This window comes from Alosa alosa, chromosome 2 (assembly GCF_017589495.1).
Source record: "Alosa alosa isolate M-15738 ecotype Scorff River chromosome 2, AALO_Geno_1.1, whole genome shotgun sequence".
Taxonomy (NCBI): domain Eukaryota; kingdom Metazoa; phylum Chordata; class Actinopteri; order Clupeiformes; family Clupeidae; genus Alosa; species Alosa alosa.
In genome coordinates, this window is record NC_063190.1 from 6,675,929 (window position 1) to 6,693,986 (window position 18,058).

General features: G+C 40.4%; 2 protein-coding genes across 3 annotated transcripts in view; both read left to right on the forward strand.

The window, feature by feature from the left end:
• Positions 1-277: 277 nt before the first annotated feature.
• On the forward strand, positions 278-8,416 carry f11r.1 (F11 receptor, tandem duplicate 1). The gene is made up of 10 exons (XM_048238069.1): positions 278-511; positions 2,341-2,397; positions 2,517-2,630; positions 2,717-2,857; positions 2,988-3,190; positions 3,277-3,379; positions 5,914-6,021; positions 6,160-6,172; positions 6,306-6,363; positions 6,970-8,416. Exons 1-10 carry the CDS (start codon positions 469-471, stop codon positions 7,003-7,005), a joined length of 876 nt encoding a protein of 291 aa, XP_048094026.1. The 5' UTR covers positions 278-468; the 3' UTR covers positions 7,006-8,416.
• A 979-nt stretch (positions 8,417-9,395) lies between these two features.
• ubash3ba (ubiquitin associated and SH3 domain containing Ba) overlaps positions 9,396-18,058 on the forward strand; it is a 31,770-nt gene continuing 23,107 nt past the window's right edge. The window contains exon 1 of one of the 2 annotated variants that reach the window (XM_048237487.1): positions 9,396-10,145. In XM_048237487.1, coding sequence (XP_048093444.1) covers positions 10,018-10,145 — 128 coding nt within the window. In that variant the 5' untranslated portion in view covers positions 9,396-10,017. The remainder of the gene's footprint in view (positions 10,146-18,058) is intronic. The other variant, XM_048237488.1, reaches the window with a different exon arrangement.

Below are 18,058 nucleotides of genomic sequence, written 5' to 3' on the forward strand. Positions count from 1 at the left end.
TGCCATTTTTATGCCACACTCGGTTCAACACAATAGACTTATATCGCCTTTTTTAAAATACAGACGACAGCTTAATGGTATATCCTAAATACCATGCCCTCGGCCCGTTATTTCGAAGAGATGGCTATGCTGAGTCGGCTCTTTTGGCGTTTGTGTTGGATGACGAGGTGGAACTGGTGTGCAGCAAAAATTGAGTCATGGCATTCCAAGAGAAGCCCTTGAAACCCAGATCTTTCGGGCATCGCGCCGTTCAATGCTGCGTCATCGTCCCGCCCATTATCTGGTTTCATGTTAGACCACCAAATCTACCTGAGTTCAGGTGTGGCTGTTGTGTAGGCAGACGCTTGACTACTTGTCTTAAGATTTGTAACAGTTTTTCACTTTCCGGTAATTTGGAAAGAAATCAAAGGGGGAAAGACAACTGCTAAACTAGATAACGTTCAACAAACGGAGTATCTTCAGAGTACGATGATCGTTTTTATTTTCCTCGGGCTCCTTCTACACAGGGCGGGTAAGATTACTAGTTGTTACTTATTCATAGCCCACTGTGTTGCCTCGGTTTTGGTGGTATTTTAATGATATGAAATTGAACAGCCTCGGATACTATAATGCATTTAAACTAGCCTACTTATGACATTAATCAAGTTTTTGAAATGGCAATCAATTTACAAAGATAGCCATTAGCCTCCTTTCAGGTTGGCTGCTCTACGGACGACGATTTCAAGTAGGCTAGGCCTAGTGCCATCTTTGCCAGGACAACTTTTCTTTCTTATTTATTTATGTCTGGAGGAGGTAGAAGTTTAGGCACTCAAGCCATATGGTTTTATGTCGTAATTCCTGAGATACCAAACTGTAGCAGTCCAAAGGTAAAGTCGTAACCCATTCTTTTGTGAGGTTTCCATATTCCTTACCACTGTTTTCCCAGACAGTCAATAATTAACTAACTTAGGAAACCAGTCAACGTCATTTCCACTCCCCCGAAACTCGGGAGAGTGAGTGTGTGTGCGTGTGTGTTGTTTTATTGTCTGTTTAAAGGGCGAAAGTAAGGAGATCAAGCATAAAGATCACCTGCAACAGAAATATACCTAGTCGTTCAGTCTTTTCCCCAGTTGTTTTTAGGCTACTTTTGTTTGTGTGCTCTGTAGTGCTCTGTGGTTATCTCAGAGGTAACTAGCAGTAACAGGTAGTGTAATTACCGTTTATTTTACCTAATTGGTGCAGAGTGATGCGGTGCCAGTTTGTGGAGCCCAGTAAATAGTGTAACTTAATATTCAACTTCAATTTGATGATAATGTTACAATAGTTCCTCCTTCAGGTAGGCTATTTTACACCATCTTGTTAGATTGATATGGATTTAAAAGTAGCCTACAACCTTCAGGCCTTTGATATTTTATTCCAGCAGTTTATCTTCAGCTTTCTTCTCCCTTTGTAATTGCTAGGCCTACCATAACTTGTGATACAAATAACAAGAATAGATCATTTTCACACTTCTGAACAAGACCCTGTTGTCTTGTCGTTCACTGAAGTTAATCTTGCTGTATTCTTTGCACACTGTAGTACAGTGTTTCCCAATTAAGTGTGGGCCGCCAAGGCATTGTAGGTGGGCACATGCACCAAGGGACAGAGGGGGGGAGGGCAAAATTTAGACGATAAATAGAAGTACACTACAGTTCATGTAAATGACTGTTGTAGAAAGAAATGGCTGATGCAATATCTCTATTGCTACGGATGCCCATTATCAACATCAGCAACCATTCATCCAATGTTCCAAAGGCACATTTTGTTTAGTAATCTGATACCATTTTAAAAGGCTAACTGAAAAAACATTGGAGAACCCTTTTGCAAGTATGTAAGCACATAATGTAATCTGAAAACTGCTGCCCTGATTTAAAAAAAGGTGGTATTCTGTCTCTAATGGAGTCTATGGAGTGGAATGGACATTTCTAAATGGCCCCAAACCTATGAACGGCAGTGTAGCTTTAGTAAAAAAAATACTTTTCACAATGTCAAAATGCACCAGCACCATTTTACTTCTTACATTACATGATACTTTTTGGGTTCTCTCAGTCTCCACCATGCAGATCTACCTTGAACACTACTTACTGCACTTAATTGGGAACGCATCTTGAGCATGCACGAGAGTAGTGGCTCCAGCTGGCTTGTTTGTGAAAGCTATTTTGACAGAGAGGGGGCCATGCATTTGTGGTGCATGGACCAGTCTGGCTGTAAAAGGACACTGAATAAATCCTGTGATGTTTGTGTGTATGTTTAGTCTATTGTGATGCTCCTGTAACAGCAGTGTGGTCGTCTGAGACATTGTGCCTTTTCTTTTGCCAACAGACTCACAGTTCACAGCCTCCACCAGCACCCCACTCCTCAAAGTCGGGGAGAACGAGGGTAAAGCCAGGACTCAGGAGCGCATGCTCCTTTAAATCATCTCACCTTACAGACTGATCATACACATCCAATGATGTATACAGCAGGATATAAATTTGCCCTCACTGACTTTCCTCCAGGTGCTGATCTGAAGTGCACTTACTCGAGCGACTTCAACCCGAATCCCAGAATTGAGTGGAGCTTGAGGAGAACTCGGGGCTCCTCATTTGTCTTTTTTGATGGCCAACCAACAAGTGTGTCTATCTCTGCTTACATCGAATTTAGATTTTTTTTTTGTCTCATTTTAAATGAACTAATGTGAAAAGTTTTCTTTCAACAGAGCCATACGAAGGCAGAGTGACGCAGTATACTGGAGGCCTGAGATTTAACAGTGTGACCAGGGATGATTCTGGATTATATGTGTGTACAGTAGCTGGAAATGCCCATTCTGCTGAGGCCAAAATCAATCTGGTTGTTTTAGGTAATGTCCCTTTGGATTATTTATTTCCGTCTTTGGTGGTTAGTTTGCACAAACTACTGACCACTACTGTTTTTTTTGAGCATTGACAGTTTAAACAATTGGAATGTGGTGTATTCAAAATTCCCCACAGTTCCTCCATCAGTTCCAGTCTGCCTCATCCCTACATCTGTAAGAACTAGTCAGCAAGTCATTCTCTCATGTTTCGACAAGGATGCCTCTCCGCCAGCCACGTACAAGTGGTTTAAAAACAACGAACCCCTTCCTGAAGACCCAAGCAAGTTTGCGGCCTACAAGAACATGACTTACAAGATTGACCCCAATACTGGCAACTTGGTAAGCCATTCAATGCCTTAGTCAGATCACGTGTGTGTGTGTGTGTGTGTTAGTTATAACTCCATTTCCCTGTCTGTCCTTCTCAGGAGTTCCCTGCAGTTGCCCAAGCTGATAATGGCGATTACTCCTGCGAGGCCAGTAATGAAGCTGGGCCTCCCCAGCGCTGCACTGCAGTTCGGATGATGTCATGTGAGTGTCTATGGGGCTGCGTGTGAACAGGGGTTCGTTCCACTAGGGATATTATTTATAGTGTAGATTCCTGTTACCCCACCATCTACTGTAAGGCTCGGCTGAAATGAATGAAGTGATGCTGACTCCTGAGCTGTTGCGGTATAGGGTCAAGTGGACATGGCATTATTATGGAGTGTTATTATATTTTTCCTTTTGTAAATCAATCATTGAGTGTTTTGGTCTTAAATTTGACGATTCTCAGTCAGGGCTTTACAAGAGAAGCAGTGGTCTTAGGAGTGTATCTGGAGTGCACTTGATTTGCATATTGTATGTAGCTTCTTGTTTTAAGGATGTTTAAAATGCATGGTAAATACAAAACTAAGAGTATGTTACCTGTGTTAGTGATGTGGAGTGAAATGCATATAGTATATCAGACGAGTGAATTTTGGAGGAAACCTCCTATTGCTGGGTGGAGGGTGATGAACTATTTCTAATGCCAGATAGCTCAGATTAGCTTGCACTGGGCAACTAAACTAAACGACTAAGTGGGGATGCAGTGGTGTGTCTGTGCAGAGAAGATATAAAAGGCACTTTCAATTTCAATTTATTGTGCTTATATAGCACCAAAACATTACACATGTATCATGGCGCTTTACAGAATGTAGGCAATCAGAGAAAAAGAAAAGAGGGAGAAAAGAAAAGGAAGAAAGAAAGAAGGAAGGGAGGCAGGCCCATGGGTAACAGGGGCGAGGAAAAACTCCCTAGAATTAGAGATACATATAGGAAGAAACCTCGAGCAGATCCACGACTCAAGGGCCTGACCCATCTGCCTAGGGTCAATACGAACAGTAAGGTCTGTAAACTATGACAAATGCAAATGATCGTCAGGTGTGGAGAATAGGACATGGTGTTTAAAGCACCTGAGGTGAAAGTTACAAGAGGTGGGATGATTACGTATCCGGTATGATAAAGCATTTATCATGATTTAGTGACAGAAAGTGCAATAGTCCGGCGTCGGAATTGTCCAGGAAAGAAAGTTGTCAGGGGGCAAGTGGTGGGTCAGCAGACAGGCCAGAATCCGGGCAGAGTTGTCATAGGCAGGTGATGGGGCTGTACGGGCCAGGAATCCAGGTAGGGGGACAGTAATACAGCAGTCAAGGATGGGTAAGATGGGTATGGAAGGACTTCAGGTGGGATGGGTAAGAGGAGGGCCAGGCACACGGATGGTTGATGACTGGTGATGATATACCTCACAAGTGAGGTACAGTAAGGGGGAAGAAAGAGAGATGTAGAATGGGTTAGTATTACTTGAAATCAATGTGGTTAATGTCAAGAAGTGATCAGTGGTGCTATATATTGTTACAGTAAATCATAGTGAGAATGGGCAAGAGAGGGAGAGTTGAGAGAAAGAGAAAAGAATTGCATGTAATTTTAAAGCATGAACAAAAACACAGAGAGGGGTCAGCATATGCTGGACCTTACACATGTCCTTGCGGATTAAGAGAAGGAAGCAACGGTTCACTAGAGAGGGTTGAAGCGGAGCTCCAGGGAATACGTGTCTGTATTGACACAGGGTGCGATAATTTAGCTTTCTTTTATATTGTTTAGCAATCAAGGATCTTTGGTTTCACAGAGGTTAAAAATAATGGGGAGGTAGGAGGTTTTAGAATCCCTAATACAAAATCTCTGTAAAGATAAAGGTCAGTAGTGGGAAGTATGCCGTCCCATCAAGGGAAGTAACATTATGTCAACTTCTTTGACACATGCACCCTGTGTCAATACAGAAACGTATTGTTCTCTGACAAAAACCTTATCTGTAAAGAGCAAAAGACGGAGTGTGAAATGTGTAGCATTCTTCAGTGCATGGAGTTGATTGAAATGAGTGAAAAGAAAGTCATTACAAACAGTCTTCTGAGCTAAATCACAATACAATGCTTAAAGAACTTGTCCTCCTCTAAATGCATTGTCAGTGTACTGTGTATGTTGTATAAGTGAGAGTGCCAGTGTCTTATTTGCTACAAGTTGCAACTGTTCTATAACTTTTGTCCACTTACATGGTCTTCGTCAATTAAACACATCTACTTTCCCTTAAGTCAGTGGTTCTTAAACTGAGGGGTCGCCAAACATATTGGAGGGGTCGCAAAATGATTTTCATGCTGCCATTGACATTAATGCCTTTGGTGCTGACAGCCTACCTATGAGGGACATTTTCTGCCTCTGCTTCCAATGCCCATCTCACAACATTTTGAAACCAAATTCCGGTTAGAGAGAAGGGGGTTGCGAGATTCGGCCCATGTTTTTTTGGGGGGGGATTACCAGACAAAAAGTTTAAGAACCACTGCCTTAAGACACTGAGTTGTTGTATTACATTATAACTTTTATGTTGATTATATTGCTTGTACTTTTATTTCAATCTATTTCAATGTAATTCCCAGTAAAAATATTTAACCTATAAAGTAGGCAACAAGTTGGCAAGCACCCTTTCACAATATCAATCTAAATACAGAAGTCACTAATGCCTTTTCCATTCTTCTGCCGTGCTTCTCTTTTAGATGATCTAAACGTAGGTGGAATTGTTGCTGGGGTTATCTTTGCATTGCTTGCAGTTTGTGTACTCGTGTTTGGGGTGTGGTTTGCTTATCGCAAAGGATACATACCAAGTACGTCTTTAAAATTCTATCTATGCACTTTTGCACTTTTTTTAATTGAAATGAATAAAAAAAACAATGTCCCTACACACCCATCCTAACATATTATATCCTCTTTTTTTCCTACCCAACCCCACCCCTCTTTACTAGAAATGTCTGAAAGGTATGTATGGCATTTTTTATTTTGTGACCTATACACATAAAGGTCCTTGCTGTATTAATTCTGCCCTTTAATCATTTAGAATTGTTGCGTTTCTGGGGACTGTGTGTTTATGCTGCTTTGCTTTCTGTTCTAGCAAGCCTAAGACTGTGGTGTACTCTCAGCCAGCAGCAAACTATGAGGATGATGAGGATGTAAGTGAATGTTTTTCATTATGTGTCTATTTTTGGTGTTGGTAATGTGCTACCAACAAATATATTTGGAGAAGAATATCCTTGTATTAAAGCAACAGCCACTTGTTGAGGCATGTTTTTATAAGCTATTAGTTTAGGTATCTCAACTTCTATTTTGATTGGATCTAGTCATGTGAAAGGCGGATAAACATAACGATCACTCCCACTGGCCTCCCAGACTATGCATGCTGGTTTTGTGGTCCAGTTTATACAGTATATTGCTATAAGGTTTTTACAGCATGACCTCACTAAATATATGAAAACATAAAAACAGTATGTTAAACTAGCAATACACAACAGCAACTGTATGCTGTTTATATGTGTTTGTGGTAGTTAATTTGCTAGTCTAAGACCAGAAATCTTCACTGCTGCGTTAACTTTCAAAATGGATACGTTTGAACAACAGAACTTGCTAACTAGTAAATCAACAAGGTTTTTTTTTAATCATTTTCATAAGATATAATGTATGTATAAAGAGGACTTTAAATGTACAATCTTGGAATACTTTTCGTGGTTTTGTTTTCCTTTGAAGGTTTAATAGACACCCTGTTGTCCTCTCTTTTTCAGGGGGAGTTCAGACAGAAATCATCTTTTGTGGTGTAGCAGCAACATCTGGCACTGATAACCATGTCCTGAACTGCGTTTCAGAGGTAGTGCACAAGGGACATTGGACAAAACAGTTTTACAAACTCTTAACTATGTTTGAGAAGTTATTGATTGTACATTTCATTTATTTTTCATACAATTGTGTAAAAATGTTTTTATATGATATCATGCTCACTGATATTTCCTTGGCTATGCTAGATTTTAACATTACTTAGAAACAGGATACATGTACATAATATAAGCATTTCAGATAGGTAAACATGCATTGTAAATATACTCTCTCACTCACACATGATGTTAGCAGCAGTTTCTTTGCAGACTTTGCAATGGTTTCTAGCAAGGACACTGAATTGGTAGATCTGGATTTAGGATGGACTTGAGCTTTCTGATAAATGTATGTGTACAGGCCTATTTGGAATATTCATATTCCCATCATTGTGTTATTGTTGGATATTAATCATGAATGATCAGAGAATCAATGGATGAATAGTTGCTTGGGTTTGAGGCCCTCTGCCCTTTGCGGTGTGATGGTGTGTCTGCATTGGGAGGTTGTTGATAGAGATGTTGTTTGAGCAGGTCGTTGGCATGTCTGAATGGCTGTACACGGTTTGGTTTCTCTTCACACCACCCATGAACAAGGCCTTGGCATTCGTATAGCCCTTATGTGTGAGTCATCTGCTTTTCATAATTGTGTCTGGAGTCAAATGTTATCTGTGCTTCCGGTCTACAACCCAGTGCTTTCTGCTGTGTAGCTATAACATGGTGCCACAGCTGGGCCAGTGGATGTTCATTGATTGATTGAATCTAAACATCCTGTCGGCAGCTTGATGTCCCTCTTAGGGATCCCATATTCATAGACATGAAACACACCGAGACATGTGGTTCATGATTCATGTGATTTCTAATTCTCACCACTGCTCTTCATTGAGGTCAGGGGAAAGGATTGATTTAGCTACATTTGTTTTTACATCATGAAAAGTGCTTACAAGGGGGACATTCTTGTCCGTTTTAGGCTTAAAGTGAGAACTGAGCATTTTCTAAACAAAATATAATACCATGAAATCAGGTACACATTTATTTGGCCTCTAAGACAACAATGGCTCAGCAGTTGTGGGTTATCCCATTTTGCCTCGATCCATTTTATTCCCTTTTATCTTGTGGGGACATGACCCAGTCCAGCTCCGTCAACAACAGAACAAAAGCAACAATGTTCCTGATAATGTCCGCTTAGCTTGGTTGCTCTGAGAGTGTATTCTCTTCTTTTCTTTTAATCCATCAACAAGCAAATTGTCAACACAACTGACCTCCTCATGTGCTAAGGATGTAGTTACCAGGGCCCTTGTCACATACATGTATTCACCATATTGTTTGCTTACATTCGATTAGGTCCGGATTTCTTCCTGAGTCCCCCTCCTCTTCAGTAGACTGTAGGCCACAAGAACTGTCACACACCTTAGGTATCCATAGGTTGGGTACGTCATGAGGTTATATGGATACGTTGGATTTAAGATTCCGATAGAGTTTAATCCTTTACTTCAGCTTCACTGTATTTTAGAGTGACATGAGAACACAAACATGTTTGCAATTATCAATAATCAGACGTATTGGAAATTAATATGAAAGGTTCAAGAATATTGGTTAAAGTTAACAAATCTGTTAAAACTGTAAGAGCTCCAGGGGGTAGGGTTTTCTGTACATTACCTCCAGTAAAATGTGAAGGCCCTAAATATTTCTGTTTTATGTATTTCATTTTGAGTGTTTTAACATTATTGTTAATGTTAAAACGCTCATTAACAGATGCAGATGTTTTGTAATGTGTCCAGTCTTTATACTGTGTGGGTGCAGTCTCCAAAAGTGTGATTAGTGTCTAAAACCAAGCATGAGTGAATTTCTGTCCACTAACTGACGATGCCTATGTGGCTAATCACATTTCAGAAATATTGCAGTTTTTTTTCTTTTAAGCTTCATAAGAGAATTGATGAATGCTCAGTGAAAACTGGGAAAGAATTGGGAATTAGCTTTATTATATTATTATCTATGATAATTTGTGCTGTGCCGTTTTATTCTGTTTTGTTAAATAAAATACTGGTTTAACTAATGTTTGTCTGTTAATGTCTCACTTTTTTCCTTTTTTTTGAGATTCAACCACAGGGTGGCAGCGTAACATCACTTTCCTTGTGTTTTTTGCTTTTCTCGTCTATTTGTATTGGGCTACCTCATATTTTCCCCTGATTTTAACATCGTATAGGTAGGCCTATTTGGGCAGCTTAATATTGGTCAGTGGCGCATCATGGAACTCTAAGGCTTGAAACAACATTTCGCTTTTGGTACCTCACATGTGGATTTATGGTGATGTTTTGTTGTATCCAGTCCGACTGACGTCGCTCAACACATGCAGTAGGATTTTTGTGAACGTTTGTGCAGTGACACTGCTCGATTCATGGACATCAATTGAATTTCAGAGTCCAAGCGGCTCCTTTAAAATGGGTGGGCGTTACTTTATTCATGCGGCTCACTGACAGGCTAATGCCCCACTCACTCAAGATCCATTCATAAATAAGTCATTACAAAAAGGAAGTGAAGCCACCGGAGATTATTAATTTCAGTCTAGATATGTGTTGCAACCCTCCCTTTTAATTCTAAGAGGAATAAATTATAAAATTATTTCCACCGCTGTCAGCAAGATGGGTTTCAGCTATACAGAGAACGCGCAGAAGTGACTTCCGACTGGTGACCCTCTTCTAACAGCGATGAGTTTATGCGCGTTCTACCAGGAAGCTCAACGCATACTGTGTTGAGAACATTCAACCACAGCTGATACGCACTCCCCCATCCTCCATCTAAGGGGGCCGAAAGGGATGTTGTAAAATAGTTGAGATTAGTATTTTCATTTTCACCAATTCCATTCTTATTGTTCAATGTCTGCCGCATCTATCTCTTTCGGTCTCGCCTGAAGTAAGAAGCCTAGATCCGTGGTGTAGGCTAGATCACCAAATGGAACGGTGAACTATGGCAGCTAAAGACGATCTTTATGCCAAAGTCACCCCTCGAAGACAGCGTCAGACCAGACCAGGCACTGTCAAACATGGGTCCAGTCTGGACGTGCTGCTATCCATGGGCTTTCCCAAAACCAGGGCGTAAGTATTCCCAACTACTTCATTATTCGTTGTGCCATGGTGTGTTCGGTGTTTGCGCATCTTCCATCACGGCCAGAAGGCTTCCAGCCATAGCCACAGTGTCTGACGTAGCCCAAGCGACAGTTAACTCTGTTATTTGCAAGTAAACATTACAGAAAAAAAATACCATATCTGGTGTCCCTGGTTTCAATATGACTTCCGGCGTTACAAGTTTTGGCCGTCGCATTGGTCATCTAAATATGGTTTATTAGAATGCTTCCATCAATTTCTGTTTGCATAAACATATCAGACAGCGTGCGACAATGTTTGAATAATCCTTAATGGATAGCCCCAAAATGCAAATATGTAGAATAGCACAAGGAAAAGCTTTTGCGTTTGGCCTCATAGCCAACGGTGTTCAGCTGCATCTGTCTAACGTCAGTGCGAATGACAACGTTCCCAGCGCGGCTGGCGGGTCCTCAGGGCAGTGTGCATGTGTGACCCCCCTCCCCCCGCTAAGTATGGGTATAGGGCTCCGCTGCGAGGTCAACCCCTGCCAGACCTAATAGTGGTGTTGTATCAACTCACCCGCAGATTCCGCGATGAGTTCAGCTCAGCATACGAGCCAGCCTTCTACATAGGTTCCTTTTCTCTATTGAAGTGTGGGCTGCAGCTCAAAAAAGAGTTATTTGAATTGGGATAGGCCTACAGTATTTTGCCTCAGTCATTGCAAGCGCCTCTGATTTATTAATCACCACTATGTGGATACTTTTTTTAGAATTGATTTAGATTAAGTGTTAGTATAATTTGTATTTTTGTAATTTGTATTTTAGTATATTTTTATATTTTGTATTAAGTGTTAGTATAATTTGTATTTTAGTATATTTAGCATATTCTTTATCTTCTACTGTCCTTACTGCTTAGTTGTGTTTTTATATTATATACTTTAATTACTCTTTCTGCTGTTAAAGAATGTGTTTGTGTTGTATGTATGCTGCTGAGACCTTGAATTTCCCCTGGGGATCAATAAAGTATCTATCTATCTATCTATCTATCTATCTATCTAGTATTTGGGATACAGTTTTGAACCCAGTGTGTGTGAACCCAAATGACTGAAATGCTAAAGGATATGATATTTTTTTTGCATGAAGCAGCATCTTTTTCTCCTCAGGGTCATTTTAATCTCGTAGTTGTCATAATCTGCAAAATCCTCTACATCTCTGGTATTATTACTGAAAGGAGAGAAAGTCTTGACCAAATGTCATCACTCAGATTATGAAAGGCAGCCGGCTGCCAAGCTGAGACACTTCTGCAAGATGATTTTTTTTCTACATTTCTCATTCTTACAACAAACTTTGGATTTTAAAATGGCACATCTGTATCAAGAGTGCACTCTCTCTCTATGTGTGTGTGTCTCTCTCTCTCTCACTCTCTCTGTATAGGTAGATGCAGGTATTTGATTGTGTCACTCCTTAAGTGTTGCCGATGCATGGCCGCTGTACTCACATGTGTATTAAGAGATCAATTTGTTGGTACGCTCCTGCTTGAAAGCACCAAATGCATGACACCTCTTCAGGCCCATGCAGACCCCTTTTAGGCTCCTAGGCCAAACTACTCTGCGGCACAAGGTCAGGGGTCTGTAGCGCTCCTGTCCTCTGAAAAGCTTGCACTTCTCATAGTACTTGTTTGTTATATTCGACCAAACATGACTGTATGCCATGTGATTTGCAGACCTCTCCAACCGGATGGCCATGGTGCAGCTGGTTTTGTCATCTGACTTATGAGGGGGGGTAGGGAAACAGTGTTGTCTTTTCAAAAGAGGGATTAGATGCAACTAGTTACTTATTTGCAGAAAGGAGTATCTGCCATCTTTGTGGACAGCCTTGCATAATGACTTGGTTTGTTCCCTCCATATTTCCCTGGTTCCAAGCCTGTTCAATCCTCAAAGGTGAACTTTTGCTTCAGTGTTTCCACATGCAGTGACATTAATACTGCGACTTAAGGAGTTATTTCCTCCCCGCATCTTGAGAAAGTCTTGCAAATCTTACCAATATAGAAGGCTAACTGAATAAATGTTTCAATATCTCTGCACGAAAAAAATGCATACACCTAGTCAGTGTGCATTAGACAAGTTACAGCATGCAGATGGCATGTATACAATGTGTCACAGTAGCAGTAGTGTACCAAATCATGTAATGCATCTAGTGTTCATTTGCTCGGAGAGAGACCTTGGCAGGAGAACACCTAATTCCTCAATCAGGCACTTTAGCTGTCAGAGTTGTCCTTGTTTCTGCAAGGCGCCTAAGTTTGGCACACTACACGTGATGTACAAGGCAGCGTTGTGAAGTGCCTTCGCCATCGAGGCTTCCTCTGATGGCACTGACATCTGACAGGTCAGTGCGTGGAGCGGAGCAGAGCAGAGTGGAGCAGAGCACTGGCGGAAACACTGAGCCTCCTCTGTCTCCGACGCCCAGGGACTCTTTCCAGTCTCGCCCTGATGATGCAACGCCAGGCGAGGAGTTGCACAAGTTTTCCACTTGAAAGCCAGAGTGGAGAAGGGAGAAAAAGGAAGGTTCGGGCAGGTCGACTCATCACTGCCTTGAAGTGGAAATGTTTGTTGAGTTCACCGTGGGTGTCTTGTTTCAAGGGCTCTCCCAAAAGGGTGCTCTTGGTTTCAAGATATCTGTACCAATCTTCACAATAAGGGGCTGCCCATACAGTTTTTTTCTCTGTTGATAGACTTCAGTTAAATAAACTGTACTGTATGACTAACACTCACATTCAGTGAATTGAATAGTATCTTAATAAAAAAAAGGACTAGACTAGAGAGGGGATTGCAAAATGACATAGAATCTCTCTCTCTCTCTCTCTCTCATTGAATATGACTGTCATCTCATTCGAATGTCACTCAGCAACTGTAAGATTGCATCAGAAAATTGTGCAGTGGTCTATTAATTTTTTCCAGAGCTGTGCATATATATAAAATATATGTATATATATATATATATATATGTATAAATGTATGTATGTATGTATGCTCTTTATATACATATATATTTATATATTTATTTATACATATATATATATATATATATATATATATATATATATATATATATATATATATATAAAAAACCTGTTTATGATAAATTATAATAATTACTGGGTAGTTATTTAAAAACTGGATTAAGTAGTAGGTATTTATTTATTTAAAGAAGCAAACATAAAGACATTTAAAGAAGGAAACAAACATTGAGAAAGTTTGGCAGAGTAGTTGTTTTCAGTGACATCCGCTAACATAATTATCACTCTGAATTATTTTTGTGAAGTTGATATTGTTGTGTTTTGGCTGTCAGCCTGCTTAACGTAGATATTTTGGGGAGTGAAAAGCGTTGGCTGTCATCTCAGCCGGATGCATCTGATCTACCTCAGCTGTCACCTCAAGCTGTAGCCTATGTGTGTGAGAGGGAGGCTGAGAGTGAGGCATCGGAAGCAGAATTGCATTAGCGCCAGGAGTAAAGGAGCAACTTACTAGAGCTGTCATTAGATTTGTAACTTTAGTGGGCCTTCGGTCAAACCCTTACGGACTCAGCTGCTCAGTGACGGAAGGGAAAGGGAGTCAGGGCTCCCAGCATATCTTGTGTAATTGCAGTGAAAGGCTCATCATTGTCCTTTCTTCAGCCAAATGAGAACTGCACGTGGGACAGTAAGCAATAAAAATGTCTGCAAAGTAACTACATGCCTCTGCCACAGCTGAAGCTATACAGAAAGGAATCTCTTCATTTGCAGATGTATCAGTCAAAAATGGTGACATTTTGACTAGATAAGAAAGCACATTATTGTTTCTTTACAGTGAAATTAGTATGTTAGCTCTAACAATTGCTCACAGTACACAGCATTCACAGCAGAAAAGGATAGTTAACCACTTAAACGGTGTGAAACATTTATGATGTACATAAAAGGACATCTGTAGGCCAGAGAGGTGATCAAGTAGCGTAGACACATAGCTTCCGTGTAAGTGTAGCATGTAGCCTTGTATGACTATAATGTGTAACCTCTATACCTCATAGTCCTATGCAACATATTAGCATTCTAGTATACAGAAAATTTGTGATCCATATTATATTTCATATGTGAATGCGATAATTAGCCAGAGCATTGGGATTTTACATACCTCACAACACACTCATCTTAGACAGCAAGTAACAGTGCAAATGGAAGCTCAACAGCCATCTCTGTCAAAGCAGCCCTGATACACATACTGTCTTGTCTCCTTTTGCACTCTATGCAAACTACTATATTGGTGTGGGGGGATCCTTTTGAATTATTAATGATTAATTATTATTAATTTCTGCATCTGACACAAACATTTTCCACATATATTTCTTTCTCTTTCACACAGTGCGCTCCCACGCAATACTCTTGTCACGCTTCAACTTGTCACATGTCTTGAGAACAGTGTGAACTAATTTTAAAGCTGGTTGGCCCTTTGTGGTGTGATGCTATCCAAAACCACACTTGTGTCTCAGTCTGTGTTCGTGCGGGCTATCTATGTGTGTGTGTGGACGGGCCATCTGTCAGGGTCCCCTGCCTCCCCCCGACCATGTGGTTGTGTCGCAGTGGTGCAGAGGCTAGGACTCTGAGAGTAATGAGGTGACCAGCATCTCCTCAGGTGGCACCTGGTCACACAACTTTGTAAGATCTCTCTGATGGTGATGATGATGATGATGATGATAAGCTGAGCGGTGTTAAGCTAAAAATGCATGGGCGAACTTTTTGAGCAATGTTGCTGGGGAACTACATAACCAGTTCCATTAATTCTGGTTGAAATATAAATGGGAACATGCCACAACCACAATAATGAGGAACATTGGCCTGAGGCTTTGCTCAAGAAGTTGCCCCATATCATCAGCTGTAGTCTTGGGTGGGTGGTGGGGAATAGGCTTGTTCAATAGCAATTCTTTAGTGTACCTTCTGCATGTATTATACTGCCATAATGAGATTGCATCTGAATGTTTTTGAATAGATATGTGATGTAATTTGCATGGGCAAAAAAACATTCAATTTTGCATAACTGTGTGCGCATATGTTTAATTAGTTAAGTTAAACACTACTATTTAGATATATGACAATACGATAACTTTTTGTGGATATGACAAATAAATACTCATACTTGAAACAATATTTTTCATTAACATTTTATCATATCGTCTAGCAATCTTGTAATTTCTCCCCGAAATATAGGAAATATATATGAGTTTTTACTCTAGTCATATGGCCCAACCCTATTGGGGAGCAGAGGTGAGAACGCAAGAGGCCCTATTGGTTGAAGGGTCAGTGGCTCTGTGTGCTGTGGGATGCCTGTAAGTGAGGGAAACGTTCTGTAACCTTGTTGTATGAGTTGTTGTGGGAACATCATCTCATCATCGCTGGAAATTTTACCTCACTGTTATTGTCATATGCCGTCTGAGGTCTTTTTGGATATTTTTTTAGTAATGAAAATATTGCACCCTGATCGTTAGCATGCAACAGTGTAATGCTGTGCAATTGCTTCACCAGCAGTACTGTAATTTTGATGTCCATTGTTATAAAAGCTCTCTCTCTTTTGTATATTTTTAAGTCTCACTTGCTTTCATTCAGAAAACAGGATAGAGGAAGGGCTACTCTTAGGATCTTTTTTTTTTAGTTGGTGTCTGTAAGGCTAACTCCATCAAAATATCACCTCAACCAGTCAATAAACTTTTGCATTTGGTCATCTTTTTTCAGAAATGTTACAAAATCTTAATCTTTGTGGTTAGTGATGTTTTGTAACAGCTTGCAAAATGAACTTACACAAAAGAGCTTACCTCATTATGATACATGCACCTTGTTATCATTTTGCATTTTGTCTATAATGGGAACTTTATAGAACTCTGTTGGCCACTTCTATATTAATTGGAACATACTACTGTATATTACCTTTGCGTTGTCCTCTGAATTTGACAAATGTAGTTTTTTTCTATGCAATGTTTGTTGAATCGGGGAAAAGACAAGCACACAGGACACCTGTTCTCAGAAAAGCTGTTGATCTCTCACCTTTCAAGTTTTCAAGCAGTGCGCACCCTTTCCATGGTTTCCAAGGTTACTGAGTAGTCACAGAAGGTTTTAGTATTCCTTTGAAGCGATAAACGTAGATCACAGTGTGAAAATGTCACAGAGCTCCGCACAAGTTAAAGAGCAACCATGAACTTCACTGCACAAAAAAAAAAAACTTAAGTTGGACAGGACAAAACAATCAGTACCTGATCTTTTCTTAATATGCACTAGATGTTCTGTGTGTTATCAGATGTATGTATCTGATTTTTGCTTTCCTGTTGACCTTTTCTGTAACAGTTCAAACAAGCACAGTTCAAACAGTAATACCCTGTTTTCCGGTTCCATCCAGTTAACCTCTCTCTTGTTCACATTTATGTTTGGGATTTTGTCTAATTGTGCCAAAATTTGTAGACTTCGGCAGACTTGAAAAGTCTGTCCGCTGAGAGGAAGTGGCCCATTCAGGAAGTGGTTTGTGACCTTTAGAGAGTGCTGTGACTGCTGGGACATAAAGGAACCCATATGTGCTGAGACAGAGATGTGTGGGGGTGGTGGGTGGGACGCTGTGGAGAGAGAGAGAGAACGTGCTACCAAATAACATTCACTCGTTTTCTCTCTTTTTGTCTATTACCTTTTTACTTATGTGTGTGTGTGTGTGTGTGTGTGTGTGTGTGTGTGTGTATGTGTATGTGTATGTGTGTGTGTATGTGTGTGTGTGTGTGTCTGTGTCTGTGTCTGTCTGTGTGTGTGTGTGTGTGTGTATGTGTGTCTGTGTCTGTCTGTGTGTGTGTGTGTGTGTGTGTGTGTGTGTGTGTGTGTGTGTGTGTGTGTGTGTGTGTGTGTGTGTGTGTGTGTGTGTCTGTGTGTGTCTGTGTGTGTGTGTGTGTGTGTGTGTGTATGTGTGTGTGTGTGTGTGTGTATGTGTGTGTGTGTGTGTGTGTGTGTGTGTGTGTGTGTGTGTGTGTGTGTATGTGTGTCTGTGTGTGTGTGTGTGTGTGTGTGTGTGTGTCTGTCTCTGTGTGTGTGTGTCTGTGGGGAGGGGGTGGTGTTTGGTGTTTGCATGTCTCCCTTCCTCCATACCTCTTCATACTGGTTTGCATATCTTGTATTTAGTTGCTGATATGAAGCCACATTAGTCTTTCATAACCAATTAGGCATTCTGGATTATTTTTCTGTATTGAGTTACAAAATGTTTCCCTATAAATCAATGTGAACTGACATTGACATGATGTAGGTGTGGGTGCTCCTGATCCTGAGAGTTAAAGAAAGACTGCAAAAAATGCTGGAAAAAAAGAATAAATACCTTGACGAGTGAGAGAGTCTCAAATGCATGCACAAGCATTTCAGATAAGGTCAATGGCTGTCATAATGACAGTGGCTTGCTGAAAGCTTGCTAGTGATGACCATTAAAGCTGGGAAACATAATTATGATTTCATATAACAACAGAGTTTAGAATTAGTTGTGTACTGTCAGTGAAGTTTGCTGTCATGGTAAAATGCCGTCACAACATGCTGTCTTTAGCTATGTCCTAATTTGGGCCGTATGATTGAGGATGTGTCAAGAAAACCAATTGCGCCGACAGTGTTGTATACATTTCAGTTCCTCTGTTAAGCAGCAATAACCAAACCTAAACTCTCTCTCTATTTTGGTTGAGAGGTGGTAAATTGCTTCTAATATTTACAAGTTAATAAGACAGCATATTTTTGGTACTTATTTTGTCATGGACTTTCTAGGAAACGAAACACACAGATCCACAGCAGAACTCTTTGCCTACCTTCTACTCATATTTATATCCACAGGGCGTATAGAAAACATTCACAGTGTCGGCTGCTGGTGGAATTATTGTGCAATTTTATCTGGT

Excerpts from the sequence above, each read along its gene's own strand:
- f11r.1 (XM_048238069.1), top strand. The coding sequence starts at position 469 with ATGATCGTTTTTATTTTCCTCGGGCTCCTTCTACACAGGGCGG. Across the intron at positions 512-2,340 it reads GCTCCTTCTACACAGGGCGG|ACTCACAGTTCACAGCCTCC; the intron begins GTAAGATTACTA and ends TTTTGCCAACAG. Across the intron at positions 2,631-2,716 it reads TTTTGATGGCCAACCAACAA|AGCCATACGAAGGCAGAGTG; the intron begins GTGTGTCTATCT and ends TTCTTTCAACAG.